Raw genomic sequence first — 16,067 nt, 5'->3', positions numbered from 1 at the left:
TCTATCTTCTGTATAGTGATTGTAAAATGGTGGGTCTTCATATTAAATAACAAAAAAGAAGCTTTTTAGGTTTGTTAGGTGCCAGGAATATAATTATTGGCAAAATAAACAAAGTTCTTGCCCTCATAAAGCTTACAATTTAATAAGGAATACAGGCACTGAGTAAAGTGTCATCCCAAAAATATTTAGTCAGAAACTGTAATAAATGATATGACTAAAAATTATAGGATAATTTGAAAAAGAATAATGAAGGCATCTAATTCAGATGAGGAAGGGAGTCACAGAGAAGGCCCTTTAAGGAGCTGACCTTTAAACTAAGACCTAAAAGGACAGAGAGCGGTTACAACCTAAGGGTATTATGTACAGCGGGTGAGGAGGGTTGGGTGGGAGAGGAGGTGGTGACAAAAGCATTCCAGAAATGCTTGTGTGACATGTGTGACAGCCCCAAATAACCGAAATAGAAGAAAGGGGAACTTAAATAGAGGGAAAGATTAAAGTTTCTGGAGGTAGTGAGGTGAAAGATTTGGGGGGACATCAGATAGCAACGTTCTCCCTGAGGAAAAGATTCTGAAGAAGGAAGGAAAAATGAAAAAGGAGGGAAAATTAGGAACTGAGAAGAAATAAGGAAAATGGGAGACAGGAAACAGGAACTAGAGGTTGAAGAAACTGTTTATGGGTCACACGAGGTTTCTGGGGAAAATGAGGAGAGGGGAAGCGCAGCGGGGAGCAGGTGAAGATGGACGGCTGGAGGAAACCACAGGAGGGAAGAGATTACATGGAGGGAGTTTTGTTTGTTTGTTTAAAAAATTACAAAGGCAACAAATGCTCTCTAATATTTCAAACAAGACAGCCACCCCACTCCTGAAGTAAGCACTGTTAACCCTCACAGAGAGGTTTTTAGGGGTGAGGATGAGGGTTAGTGACAAGCAAAATCAAGCGGAAGCTTGAGGCAATTACACAGAGAAGTCAGACCAAAAGCTTAATCTCAGCCTACATTGTCTGCATTTTCCCTGGAGATCACTTCACCCACCGTAACTTTAGCTGTTTTAGAAAAAAGCAAGTTTTTACCATATGATCATACAGATCCAGTGCAATTCTCTGATTCCTGGAATGTTAGCTCCTTTCATAAAAGCAGGGACTTTTTTCCAAATCTCTGATTATCAGACCACAAACTCCATGCGAGCAGGAAGTTCTGTCTGCTCCACTCACTGCTTTATCACTAGCAATCGAATACATAAATGTTTGTTGAGTGAATGAATATACCTACGCTATGAAGACAAAACCACCATGAATTCAGAGTAAAACACAATAGGTGAAGGAAAAAAAGCTAGGGAGGGATGAAATTGGCAATACTTTAGATCCTGGCATTCATTCTCGACTCTCCTCTCCGACACGCCACACCCAACTGATCAGCAAGTCCTGTCAAACCAACTCCTTAAATAGCTCTTCATCTCCATGCCACTTCCTGTTCTACTGTAAACAGCTCTAACACAGGTCTCTGTCTTCGGTCTTACTACCTGCCTTCCATTCTATTTTCCAAGCTTCTGCCAGTGTCATATGTGACAATACCACACAAACTGATAAGGTCCTTCTGATTGACCACTGACATTTCCTGCTTATGTGCTAAGCACCAGCCACAAGGAACTTCTCACAGTTTCCCAAAGGAACCGTGTTGCTTCACGCTATCATACTTTCCAAAATCTTGTTTGTTCTTTTTAAAATGTACTCCTTATTTGTTTAACAGCTTTCTACTACTCCAAGATCCATCCCAACTGTTTTTACTCCTTTATAGCCTTCCTCAACTTCTGCAGGACGAACGATTTCCTCCTCTGTACCATCACTGAATCTTACATACGGCTCTAATAATCATTTATATCCTACGGAAACTATTTCTAGACTACTCTATTTCTTCTCCAGGAATGTGACCTCCTGGGGGCAAGTATTGTCATTTACTTATTTGTATTTTAAGCATCTCATATACTAGCTATGGAGAATGCATTGAAAACATAATATTGTCTCTCGTTAGCTTTCTGCCTTCTTCGGCATTGGTTTTTTCACTTAGTAGGTGTGGGAACCAGAGCAAGTTAGTTAACTTTCTCAATTTCAGTTTCATTTTCTGTGCAAAGGAGATATAATAGTATCTACCTAATACATTGGATTGCTGTGAAGAAAAATGAGATAATCTACACAGGAAGCACTTAATAAATGCTAATTGCTATTATTAACATTATTTTCATTTCTGATTTTTTTTATATCTAGAAATTCCATTGGGATCTTTTTTTTGCTGTTGCTGAGGAAGATTAGCTGAGCTAACATCTATTGCCAATCTTCCTCTTTTTTTGCTTGAGGAAGATTAGCCCTGAGCTAACATTTGTGGCAGTCTTCCTCTATTTTATATGTGGGACGCTGCCACAGCATGGCTGATGAGTGGAGTAGGTCCACGCCCAGAATCCAAACCTGAGATCCTGGGCAGCCAAAGTGTAGTGCACTTAACCACTAGGCCATGAGGGCAGCCCCCCTGGATCTTTTTAACATCTCCCCTTAATCTCCTAATCATATTCACGTTTTTCTTTACATACTTAAGCATATCTATATGATTTAAAATAATTGTTTAAAGGTCCTTGTTAGCTAATTCTGTCATCTCAGTCATTTCTGGGTCTGTGTTTCTATTGATTGATTTTTCTCCTGGTTATGGGTCACATCTTCCTGCTTCTTTTAACGTCTGGTAATTTTTAATTGGATGCCAGACTTTAGAATTTTATGTTGTTGAGTGCTAGATTTTATTGAATTTCTTTAAGGAGTATTGAATTTTGTTCTGTTATACAGTTAAATTACTTGCAGATCAGTTTAATCCTTTCTGCTTCCAAGTTGCTGAGGACTCTATCCCACGCCCATGCCCTGTGTATTCTGGGGCTTCTCCACTCCAGATGGTGGAAGTGGGAACTACCCCCAGCCCTGTGTACACTCCAGGAATTGCTTGGCCTGCTGCTTTCTGGTGGTTCTTTTCCCAGTCCACACATGTGCAGAGTTAGAAGCTACGGCCTCAAATATCCCCTTGTAGCTCTCTGAAGCTCACTGGGCAACGCCCTCCTCGCTGTGCCCAGCCCTGCAAATTCTGGCCACTTGGCCTCCCTAGAGCGCAGTCTCTGCCTCCTCAACTCAGGAAGACGCCTGGGCTCTGTGACAGTCTCCCTTCCTGTGCTGCCTCTTGGCAAGTGCCTCTCAGGGACCACAGTCCCGCACTGACTGTTGTCCAATGTCTGAAACGGTTGTTTCAGATTCTTTATCTGATTTTCCAGTTGTTTATGGCAGGAGCACAATTCCTTCATGGGCAGAAGAAGAAGTACCTATCATGATTTTATTAAATGAAATATATATATTCACTGATAAAAGCACAAAGCTCAAAATTCTATTCTAATAAACTGGACAAAAAACTCTTTTGAACTAATATCCCTGAACAGAAGTGAAGATTCCTTCAAAGCAATTACAATCTTTGCCAGACTTGGAAAATTCAGATTAACCTTTCTACATTGAAAGAAATACCAAAGTGAGAAGTTGACTTTTAAAGGTTTAATTATATATATATATATATGTTTTTTTTTTTTTAAGATTGGCACCTGAGCTAACAACTGTTGCCAATCTTTTTTTTTTCCCTGCTTTTTCCTCCCCAAATTCCCCCAGTGCATAGTTGTATATTTTGAGTTGTGGGTCCCTCTAGTTGTGGCACGTGGGATGCCGCCTCAGCACGGCCTAATGAGTGGTGCCATGTCCGCGCCCAGGATCCAAACCAGTGGAACCCTGGGCCGCGGAAGCAGAGCGCGCGAACTTAACCACTTGGCCACGGGGCCGGCCCGGCTTGTTATATTTGAATAGATCTTTTTTGCTTCTACAAGTCTAAAGTTGCCTAGATAGCAAGAGGTCCACAACAGTCTTTATGAGGTTATTTGAAATTTAGACAAAGGAAAATTAGCATCATTCAATACTCAGTCCTGCAGAAATGACATTGCATCTCTGTACTTGGTAAAAACTGGGATCAAATGTTTCTGGCCAGAAGGGATCAGGTCCTTAGTTTTCTACAGGTGGCTTCAGTTTTAGACGTGCTCTTCTTTTGCTACCTCCCAGAAGAGTCGGTTTCCTCCTGATAATGCTAACTGTGGACATGATGTTCTAAGGACGTCATTTGCAGGAGAACGATACAGTAGCAGCTCCACTGAGTAGGAGTCTGGTACTTGGGATTCTAATTGAAAAAACGGGGCTTAATAAATCCTTTGTTTTGGAAGCCTGCCTCTGAGTGTTTTTGCTCATTCTGGATTAAAATTGGGGACTGACACATTCTGGGACTGAAAGATGTTCTAAAGTTTCCTGGAAGAAACTGAGAATATATAAAAACTATTTAACCAAAGATTTTCGGAACACCTAGACACAAATGTTGTATTTGGTCTTTAAGAAATCAAAGGCTGTCTGATTAAGAAGCATGACAATAAACATCTAGCGTAAAATCCAGGTCTTGTTTATGGCACAGGAGACACAGGGAGAACTTGGAGCTGCCTCCTCTCAGCAGCTGGATGAACCACTGGCAGCTGCTGTAAGAAAGATAAAGAAACCCACATCTGCTTAGTCCAAATGCTATATGGATCCCTCGTGATAGAAAATAAATTCCTGAAGAGGCCCCTCTTCTAAATCAAGAAGGGAATTAAGGATATCTAAAGAATGTTTTCCATAGTTATCTCCACGTGCTAGTTCACAGAAACCAGCTCTAGCTGTATATGCCATTCTTCAATATAGTGAGTATTTAATAAATATTTGCTGACTGATTAAGAGACTGGGAAAGGACTGGGAAAGACAGGTTCTGATGAAATAGTACAAACCACTTATATATCCATAGCTCCCAGTTTTGTTTATGTAGAGACCAAAGGGTTAGTTTTTCTGAGGTAATTCACTTAAAATTGAGTCCACATTGATTTCTGCCCACTAGAACGTATATTCCGTAAAGGAGATGATGCTATTCTCAGCACACTAAGTACTTCTTGCATGACAGTATAATTGAGATGGATGACCTCTAGAGTTACATGTCACAGAAGCTGTGATTGGAACAGTAGAAACAGCACATTAGCATATCAGTAAATCTGCGTTCTATTTCCAGTTTGGTTACTAATCCACCGCACAATCCTTCTGCAAGTCACACGATTTCATTATTTACAAACTGGGCGCAATAATACCTACCTTACCTATTTCTGAGGCTAGTGGAAATGATCTAAGATACTAGGTAGAAGGAGTTCTAGAAAAAGTTTCAGGACCTATATACAAAGTAGCAGTGGCATCCTTTAGAGCAGAGTGGGGGATGTCGTAAAGTCAACGAAAGCAGGGGATTTACCTGCTCACTTACTGTGACTCCAGCGCCAGGCACATGGTAAGGCTACAGGAAATATTTGTTGAATGAATGAGGCTACAGGAAATATTTGTTGAATGAATGAGGCAACAGGTTAGGCCTTCTTCTACTTTAAGTTAGGATCACTAGAGAACACTATTAGTTAGAAATCACTATAGTCTTAAAGGTATTCAATACTTATTCGGAAAAACATAATATGAAGGTAGGAAAGAGAACAGGCCCTTGAAAACAGACGTGAACAAAGATTTTGATGCAGAGGTTCTAAATCTGAAAGTTTCAGAGCAATTTCACCTATTTTAATATTCCGAATGTAACAATCGAGTGCCATTTGTAAAAAGAAGCTCTCAGACGGTATCTTTTGCCCTTTACCTCACCAACATAAAGACTCAATTAAGACATTTTCAATGTTTTTCTTAATATTTTCCTCGGAATATAATCATAAGATGTCAAACCAAATATGCAAATATAAAAGGGACTCGCACTTTCCAGTTCAACAGCTTTTCTCTCAAGGATTTTAGGGTGAAATGCAAATCTTACTTTAGTAATTTTTATTGTGCTTCCCAAAGTCTGTATTTCTAGAACCTGAGTATTTCCTGCTGCTTAATGAAGCTTCTTCACTGTGTCACAAAGACATTTCAACTTTTCAAAAACTTAACATATCACATCATTCACATTAGCCAAAGGATGGACGCCAGCCACCAAGGATCCATTGACAGATGGATAAACAAAATGTATACACATACAATGGAATGTTATTCAGCCTCTAAAAGGAAGGAAATTCTGACACGTCACAATGTGAATGAACTCTGAGGATATGATGTTAAGTGAAATTAGTGATTTACAAAAGGATAAATATTATATGACTCCATTCATGTGAGGCACCTTGGATAGTCTAATTCCTAGAGCCAAAGCACAGTGGCGGTTACCAAGGACTGGGAAGGGGGATGGAGACAGTGTTTAATGGATACAGAGTTTCAGTTTGGGAAGATGAAAAGGTTCTGGAGATGGATGGTGGCGATGGTTTCAGAGCAGTGTGAGCGTACGTAACACTGCAGAACTGTACACTTACCCGGAAATTGATCACTGGTCTTCTCACTCACCTCAGAGGCGGAACCCAATCAGCACATCCTGTGGCTGCTGTCTCTGAAAGCGCCCCGTCCGCCTCCACGGATCCTGCCTTAGTGCTGACTCTCGCTCTCTCTCCTCAGCTGCTGAGATTCTCCTGACTACGCTCCTAGCTTCCAGTCTCGCCCTCGAAGCCATTTCCACACTGCCTTTAGAATGATCTTTCTAGAACTCAGATATCATCACACCAGTTCTCAGGAGAACCTTCTCTACCCCACTCTCTCCCCTTTCTCTAGAGTAGTACTCCCTTCCCACCCCCCACTCAGGAGCTTCCTTCTTTGTATTCACAGCATTCCTTCAGTTGGGTGGATGGCATTTTAATATTTGCCAAGAGCAAAGGCTCTGGAGCCAGACTGCCTGGGTATGAATCTGGCCTCAGCATTTACCATGGAATCTGTCAAGTTATTGAACTCCTCTGATCCTCAGTTTCATTGGTTATAAAATGGGGACTATAGTATCAACCATAGAGAAATGTTGTGAAGATTGAATGAATTACTACACGTAAAATGCTCACAGCTACACTTGGCTCTTAGTAAGTATCATTAGTGACAGTGATGGTAGTAGCAGTGTTGGTGGTATCTCTGACACATGATGGATAGCACCTTAAAAGTAAGGTGTTCTGGGGCCGGCTGGTGGCAGAGCAGTTAAGTTTGTGCGCTCTGCTTCAGCGGCCCAAGTTCACCAGTTAGGATCCCAGGTGGGGACCTACGCACCAGTTATCAAGCCATGCTGTGGCAGGCGTCCCACATATAGAGTAGAGGAAGATGGACACAGGTGTTAGTTCAGGGCCAATCTTCCTCAAAAAAAAAAGGGTAAGGTGTTCTGAGAGCCTTGAATAGCACGCACTCAAGCAGTATTTATAGGAACAAAAGAAAGACAGAAGTTTGGAAGGAAGAAAGGAAGGCAAGAAAAGAATTTGTGAAGACTTACCGCCATTTTTGCCCACAGTTCGGAAGCATCTCCAGAAGGCCCGTAAGAAGGATGCCCTATTGTGAGGGGTGGCTTGGATGAAGCTGAATTCCCGAAAGAGAACGTGAGTTCCCTGACATACACTGTTAAAACTGCAAAGGGAAAAATCAAGAAATCATCATTAGATGGATAGTTCTGGAAAGCTGGAATCAGAATGAAATATCAAGGCCAGATAGAACCGTTGCCAAAAAGGGGGAAAATCTTTTTTCTCCAACAAAACTCTGAACTATAGATTAGACAAAACTCTGAACTGTGAGGAAGTCCCTTCACAGAACCACATCCCTCTGAGTCCAGTTGGAGTCCACTTCCTCTCGGAGCTTCCCACCTCCCACATGTACACTGAGGAAGTTTAAAGCAGCCACTGGAGCATCCATCCAGAGGGAAATCCTCCAGTCTTCAACTGGATGACTCTGGCACTCATATGTTTTTGGAGAATACTTCTCCCCCTATCTCTTTTGGAATTATGTTTCCTTAAAGACATTCTTTCTATACTCTCTGACCTTTACCAGCTGCCATAGAACAATATCGCTTACAGGGCCGTAAGTGAGTTGTCAGTTCCAGTTTGGGGTGGGGGGAGGGTATTGAATACCTCTTTGACAAGAACCTCAGAGGCAAATCCATGTGCCAAAGGATACACAAGGTTCCAGACAGAACACTAAAGGCAAAGAGAAGGAGGGTAGAAAGTGGCCCCTGAATCAGAGTATGAAGCAAAGCCCCAGGGCCCAAGTGAGTCATTGTTTAAGCTGGGCCGGGGAAGGGGAAAAAAATATACTCCATTGCCTTTGGGTTCTTCTGCCAAAGAAATAAAGGCTGTAGAGCCAGGCGTAATCTAAAAATGGAAATTCCACCAAAGAATAGGCAATTCTCCAGTAATCGTCACTACCAAAGGCAGACTTCAGGTTCGAGAAAACTCCTAAATTCCCTGACAAGTAAATCATGAGTGGAAAATGCGTTAGACAGAGGCAGAAATTAAACTGAAGATGGCAAGCAATAGAGGGACAGTGGTAATTCCAAATGCCACTTTTCATTTGTTGACCGCTTAAAGGGGAAAAAATCTGAATCTCTGAATTAAACAGGAAAAAATTTCAGGAGCCACCTATTCCATTTTCCTTGTCCCTGACCAAGTTCATGGGGAAGTGTCTAAACTGTCGTTGATAGAGTATGTTATCACTTTGGGTAAAATTAGCCTCTTCCTGTTAATATTAACAACACTATATGAAAAAGCAAATTACACATTCTTCCCTCCATGGAAAACTAGTGTGGAAATCTACTTCTAAGACACTGTGAGGGAGTATGAGAACAACATCTGGCAAAGGATTAGGTTAGAAGAGAGATTTTTAACAAGCAATGAAAAGTGTTCGCCTAACCATGCAGTTTGTGGCGATGCTGTTGTTTTGAGCAAAGGAAAATGAAAAATAAAGCAAATGAACTGTTACAGGTAAATGGAGGAGGCCACATTGCTAGCAAATGAAGTCTAAAATGATAATATTCTAGCCTAAATTTATGAAGCCATACAGCAAAGAATTAGTTCCAAAGTGTGCTTCATACTCCCCAAGGGAAAAAAGCTGGTGCCTAGGTCACGGTCTACACTGTAAAAGAACTAATACCAGTGAAATTATATCCTTACTGTAGCTTTTTAAAAATATCTTTTTTTCAACGACAATAATTTACGCATTGAAGGATCTGGGTGGGCCTCACTGTACAGATAGTAAGGATTTACACAAGAATTTACAAAATACAAATTTTATAAAACAAATTAATACAATGTCATATTCATATCCCAGTGAATATAAAGTGATTTATAATTGTATTTAGACCACTGCCTTTAGATAACCCATACCAATAAAATTCACATTCAATTAAAAGTAAAGATAATTAGAAATGTTTGATTAGGGTGGCAGCTGGTCAGTATGGAGAGCATAATCACTGTACTTAAAGAGTTAACAGGTGATCTTAACACAATCAGTGAAAACTCTTTTAGATAAGATGGCCACAACGAAAATCAGAAAACACAATATTGCTCAAAGCTTTACGGTTTCTCTTCAACCTGAAATATCTTTTTCCTATCTCTATCTGTTAAAATTCTATCCAATCCTGGGGCCAGCCCTGTGGCTGAGTGGTTAAGTTCACGTGCTCCGCTTCAGCAACCCAGGGTTTCCCTGGTTCAGATCCTGGGTGCAGACCCAGCACCGCTCATCAGGCCACGCTGAGGCGGTGTCCCACACAGCACAACCAGAAGGACCCACAACTAGAACATACAACTATGTACTGGGGTCTTTAGGGAGAAGAAGAAGAAGAAGAAGATTGGCAACAGATGTTAGCTCAGGTGCCAATCTTTAGAAAAAAATCTATCCAATCTTTCAGGACCATCTCAAACACCACATTTTGCACAGTCTTTTTCTGATTCCACCCTGACGCCCAGGTCCCATCACATCTCACTTACAACTCTCCAATGGCGCTGGTACTCACAATTTGCTGCCTTGTTCTAAAGTTACTGGACTCATTTCCCCCACCAGACTGTAAGTTATATGGAGTAAGCACTTAACGTTGTACTCATCTTTGCCTCTATCCCATTACCTAACACACAGGACACACTCCTCCATAAATAGCTGTGGTGGTTGATTCAGAAAGACAAGAAAAAACAGATAAGTAACACCAGGTGGAAAGTACGTATGAGGATTTATACTTGCGCTAGCCACACTGGAAATACTGAAAGTCTACATCCTATAAACTCTTTAAACGTCCAGGACTTTGGTCTGATAGCAGCATTGTAACACTGCAGTACCAGCTTTGTTCTCATTACTATTTGCCTGGTAAATCTTTCTCTACGCTTTTCATTTCAATCTTTCTGGGTCATTTTATTTTAGGTATTTCTCTTATGAGTAGTATATAGCTGGATTTTGTTTTTATCCAATCCTACATTCTCTGTATTTTAATAAGTGAGTTTTTGATATATTTGGTTAAGTCCTGCCATGTTATTTTGTTTTTTTTATGAACTATTCTTCTTCTTTAATTTCTTCTTCTCTTTTCCTACTTTTTATTGTGTTAGTAAAGTTTTTTTAAAAATTACTTTCTCCACCCTCTGTTAGTTTAGAAGCTATGACAGAATCTGTAATATTTTAGTATTCCTCTTAAAAATTTAACATACATATTTAGTTACAGATTTTTTAAAATGTTAATTACTCATTATCTTTATTACTCTCCAAAACAAGGCAAGGAACAAAGCACACTTTAAGTAACTTATTAGCATTCTTCTTATCTTCTGATATTATTGTCTAGAATTTGATTTCTACCTTTTTTTAATAAAAATTTTTTTATTGTGGTAAAATATATGTAACATAATACTTATCACTTTAACCATTCATGATATTTATCATTTTAACCATAACATATACATCATTTTAACCATTCTAAGTGTACAATTCAGTGGCATTAAATACATTCACAATCTTGTGTAACCATCATCACTATCTAAACCCCAAAATTTCCCATCATCCCCAATAAAAACTCTGTATTCATTAAAAAATAACTCCCCCTTCCACCTTCCTCCCACACTCTGGTAACCTCTATTCCACTTTCTCTCTCTATGAATTTGCTTATTCTAGATACCTCATGTAAGTGGAATCATACAACATTTGTCCTTCTGTGTCTGGCTTATTTCACTAAGCATAACATTTTCAAGGTCCATCCATGTTGTGGCATATATCAAATTTCATTCTTTTTCAAGGCTGAATAGTATTCCATTATATATGTACGCATTTGGTTTATCCATTCATCTGCCTATGAACACTTGGGTTGTTTCCACCTTTTGGCTACTGTGAACAATGTGGCTATGAACAAGGGTGGACAAATATCTGTTCAAATCCTTGCTTTCAATTCTTTTGGATATGTACCTAGCAGTGGAATTGCTGTGCCTTATAGTAGTTCTATGTTTAACCTTTTGAGAAACCACAAAACTGTTTTCCACAGTGGCTGTGCTATTTTACATTCTCAAGGAGAATGCACAAGGGTTCCAATTTCTCCATAGTCTCACCAAAGCTTGTAATTTTCTTCTTCTTCTTTTTTTTTAATAGCCCTCCTAGTAGGTGTGAAGTGGTATCTCATTGTGGTTTTTACTTGCATTTCCCTAATGATTAATGATGTTAAGTATCTTTTCATGTGCTACCAGCCATCTGTATATCTTCTTTGCAGAAATGTCTATTTAAGTCCTTTGCTCTTTTTTGAACTGAGTTGTTTTTCTGTTGTGGAGTTGCAGGAGTTCTTTACATACTCTGGATATGAATCCCTTATCAGATATATGATTTGCAAATATTTTCTCCATTCTATAGGTTGTCTTCTCACTTTGTTGATAGTATCCTTTGATGCACAAAAGGTCTGAATTTATCTATTTTTTCTTTTGTTCTCTGTTGCTTTTGGTGTCATATCCGTGAAATCACTCCAAATCCAATGTCATGAAGCAGTGGATTATTTTTTTCTAAGAGTTTTATAGCTTTGGCTCTTAAGTTTAGGTCTTTGATGCATCTTGAGTTAATTTTTATATAAGGTGTAAGGTAAGGATCCAACTTCCTTCTTTTGAATGCGCATATCCAGTTTTCCCAGAACCACTTGCTGAAAAGACTCATTGAACAGTCCTTTCACCCATGAATGGTACCCTTGCCACCTTTGTTGAAAATCAATCGACCAGACACGTGAGAGTTTATTTCTGGGCTCTCGATTGTATTCCAGTAGTCTCCGTGTCTGTCTTTATGCCAGCAGCACACTGTTTTAATTACTGTGGCCTAATATCAAGTTTCAAACTTGGGAAGTTTGAGTCCTCCAACTTCATCCATCCATCTTTTTCAAGATTGTCCTCGCTATTCGGGGCCCCTTAAAATTAAATATGCATTTGAAGATCAGCTGTTCCATTTCAGAGAAAAAGGCTGCTGGAATTCTGATAGGAATTGTAATGAATCTGTAGATTGCCTCTGGGTAGTATCGCCATCTTAACAATGTTAAGTCCTCCTATCCATGGACATGGGATGTCTTTCCATTTATTTAGGTCTTCTTTAATTTTATTCAGCAGTTTTGCAGTTTTCAGTGTGCAAGACTTTCACCTCCTTGGCTAGGTTTATTCCCAAGTACTTAATTCTTTTAGATGCTATTGTAAATGGAATTACTTTCCTTATTTCCTTTTTGAGTGTTGATTGCTAGCGTAGAAAAGCACAACTGATTTTTGTGCACTGACTTTGTATGCTACATCTTTGCTGATCTGTCTATTAGCTCTAGTAGCTTTTCTGTGGAATCTCTATACATAGGATACGTCATCTGCAAACAGAGATAATTTTACTTCTTCCTTTCCAATTTGGATGTCTTTAATTTCTTTTGACTCTACCTTTAAATGTAAAAAATATTTATTAGTTTTTTTTTCTGCTTTATCTCCCCACATCCCCCCAGTACATAGCTGTATATCCTAGTTGCATGTCCTTCTAGTTGTGGCATGTGGAACGCCACCTGAACGTGGCCGGATGAGCGGTGCCATGTCCGCGCCCAGGATCCGAACCGGTGAAACCCAAGGCAGCCGCAGAGGAGCGTGCGTGTGAGAACTTAACCACTTGGCTTGCCCCATTTATTACTCTTTAAAATGAATAGTTAATTAAGTTTACCAACATTTCATGTCAATTTTCATGCTCACTACTGTTTTTTGCATTTTGTTCCTTCTCTCTTGGTTCAATTACTTTCTTGCTAAAGTACAGCCTTTAAGAAAGGCTGATTTCATGGGGCTGGCTCAGTGCTGTAGTGGTTAAGTTCGTGCACTCCACTTTGGCAGCCTGAGGTTCATGGGTTTGGATCCTGGGCGTGCACTTATGCACTGCTCATCAAGCCATGCTGTGGCAGCGTCCCACATACAAAATAGAGGAAGACTGGCACAGATGTTAACTTAGGGACAATCTTCCTAAAGTAGAAAGACGAAGATTGGCAACAGATCTTAGTTCAGGGACAATCTTCCTCACAAAAAAAAAAAAGAAAGAAAGAAAGGCTGATTTCACAAAATATTCGTATGTCAAGTCATTAAGCTGTACACCTTAAACTTATACAGAGTTGTTTTGTATGTCAATTGTTTCTCAATAAAACTGGGGGAGAAAAGCTGAAAATTGTTCAAGAAAAAAAGAAAGAAAGAAAGGTCTACAATTACTTATCTGAAATCCTTGGGACTTCTATATTTTGAAATTGTCAAATTTTTTGATTTTGTACAAGCATTATGTTGCACAAACCAGATGTGATATAACATCTCCAGTGGGGGTGGGGTAGCAGCCCACAGTCAAGCATATTAAAATTTCCACAGTGAAATGTATACTCACACTAAGTAGGATAAAGAAAGACCAAAATTGGCCTCGTAAACTAGTTTAGGTAAAGTTTGCCCCCAGATGAGTTTGCTGAAAACTTACCAAAAAACAACTTCAGTTCTCTAAGCTTTTTTGGTTTCCAAATTGTGAATTTCTGAATACTCTAGACCTGTCCTTTTTACAAAAGCCTGTGAGTGGTAAATGCTCTTGATTTTCATCTGCCTGAAAATATCTTTATTTTGCCCTCTGGAATGATGGTTTAACCAAATGAGGAATTCTGGGTTGTTATTTATCTTCCCTCAGCACTTTAGAGATACTACTCCATTGTCATCTGGCACCTTGCATTGTCAAGATGCCAACTATCAAACTCCCGCCATTCTTTTTTTTTTTTAGGAAGATTAGCCCTGAGCTAACTGCTGCCAATCCTCCTCTTTTGCTAAGGAAGATTGCCCTGAGCTAACATCCGTGCCTATCTTCCTCTACTTTGTACGTGGGATGCCTACCACAGCATGGCTTATTGCCAAGCGGTGCCATGTCCGCACCCAGGATCCGAACCAGTGAACCCAGGGCCTCCAAGAAGTTGAACGTGTGAACTTAACTGCTGGGCCACTGGGCCGGCACTATGCTTTTCCTTCTGCATCTCCTTTAGATACACATTGTAGCCTCTCACTGTCTCTTACCTGTGATTTCATAGTTTTCATGTTTATCTTCAAACATTTAGTGTTATCTTCCAAATTGTGAATTCTCTATTCTAATATGTCTGGTCTAGAGTTTATTCTCTGGGTTGAGCTTTTTAAATTTCAGTAACTTTTTTATTTCTAGAACTTTTAATTGGTCCTCTAAGATATACACATGGTTTGGTTTCATTCTGCCTGTTTCTGTTTCCAAATTTTTGTTCTCTTTTTTCATAACTACTATTCCTTCTTTTATCTCCCTGAGGATCCTAAACTTGATTTCAAAGTCAATTTAAAATAATTAATTAGTTTTATTTTCTCTTGAGTAAATTTACATTTTGATTGTGGGGTTTCTTGGCTGTCTTCTTAGCATTGGTTCCCCATGTATTTTGGAATTTCAGCATGTGCACTCATCTCAGCAGGAGATATTCGCTCTCTCCATTTGTCTACTCCTCACTCTCTCCTGGGGACAGGTCCTAGTCCAGAGCCCGGCCTTATATTAAATGACCTAAGGCTCCATTCCTGATGATATCGGGGATATCACTGAACCTCTGAGCAGCTTGGAGCACTATGTCCTGGTTGCAAGGCTGTCTGCTTCCTCTCATACTCCCGGGTTTTATATGGGCCATTTCCCAGGTGGCAATCACAACTTTGGTGAATCTTCTTTAAAGGGGTCGGGGTAGAAGAGGCTGGCTCCAGTCTCCTGTCCTATGTCTGACACTTTTAGTTTCTACTGTTCCATGAGAAATGAGCTCTCAGTTACCTATGCTTGTTTCTGAGACCTGTAGTTTTAGCCCAATTAGCACTGTGGTTTTCTTAAGTTCCTGGTCCATAGATGAATTTATATTGATTTTACACATGGCTATGTCCTTTGAATTTTCTCTTAGAAAATTTTATGTATCATTACCATATGTTTGGAATAGATAGAGGACCAAATCACAAACACTGCAAGCCATTATGACCACAAATCCTAAACAAACTTTCTATGTGCATAAAAATGTACACTCTCGTTAATTTTTCACTGTATTTAACTAAACTAAAATGTTCTTTAATAGTCATCAATCTTACCTCTAAAATCAAACAAAAAAATTCCTAGAAATATCTTAAAGCCATATAGAAGTATACTATATGCCTACCCCAAACAGATTTCTGCAAAACCAGTAGGCAAATTTCATTGAGCAAATTCTTTCATTCTTTAAGTTATTGGGGTTTTTCTCTTGAGATTTCACATTTTTTAAATTTTCAAATAATTTTAAATTTACACAAAATTACAAGAATAGCACAAAGAATTCTCAAAGAACCTTTACATAGATGACTCGAATGTGAATATTTTACGACATTCGAACGCTCTCTTTCTCTCTCAATCTCTCTCTATTCCCTCTCTCTGTCATACCCACACATATAGCCATATCTAGATATTTATATATATATACAGATTATATTTCAGAACTATTTAAGAGTAACTCACAGACATGAAAAATAAGGAAGTCTCATATATACCACAGTATAATGATCAAAATCAGGAAATTAAAATTGATACAACACTATTATCTAATCTACAGACCTTATTAAGATTTCACAAATTGT

General features: G+C 39.3%; 1 protein-coding gene across 4 annotated transcripts in view; it reads right to left on the bottom strand.

The window, feature by feature from the left end:
• Positions 1–16,067, bottom strand: part of CSTPP1 (centriolar satellite-associated tubulin polyglutamylase complex regulator 1) — a 174,863-nt gene that overhangs the window by 87,489 nt on the left and 71,307 nt on the right. For 3 of the 4 annotated variants that reach the window (XM_046644703.1, XM_046644705.1, XM_046644702.1), the window contains exon 3: positions 7,445–7,575. In XM_046644703.1, coding sequence (XP_046500659.1) covers positions 7,445–7,575 — 131 coding nt within the window. Of the gene's footprint in view, positions 1–7,444; positions 7,576–16,067 lie in introns of those variants that run through there. The other variant, XM_046644704.1, reaches the window with a different exon arrangement.

The sequence above is a fragment of the Equus quagga genome, chromosome 17, assembly GCF_021613505.1.
Source record: "Equus quagga isolate Etosha38 chromosome 17, UCLA_HA_Equagga_1.0, whole genome shotgun sequence".
Taxonomy (NCBI): domain Eukaryota; kingdom Metazoa; phylum Chordata; class Mammalia; order Perissodactyla; family Equidae; genus Equus; species Equus quagga.
The sequence above is the reverse complement of the archived record's forward strand: the minus strand, read 5'-3'. Positions and strand labels throughout refer to the sequence as shown.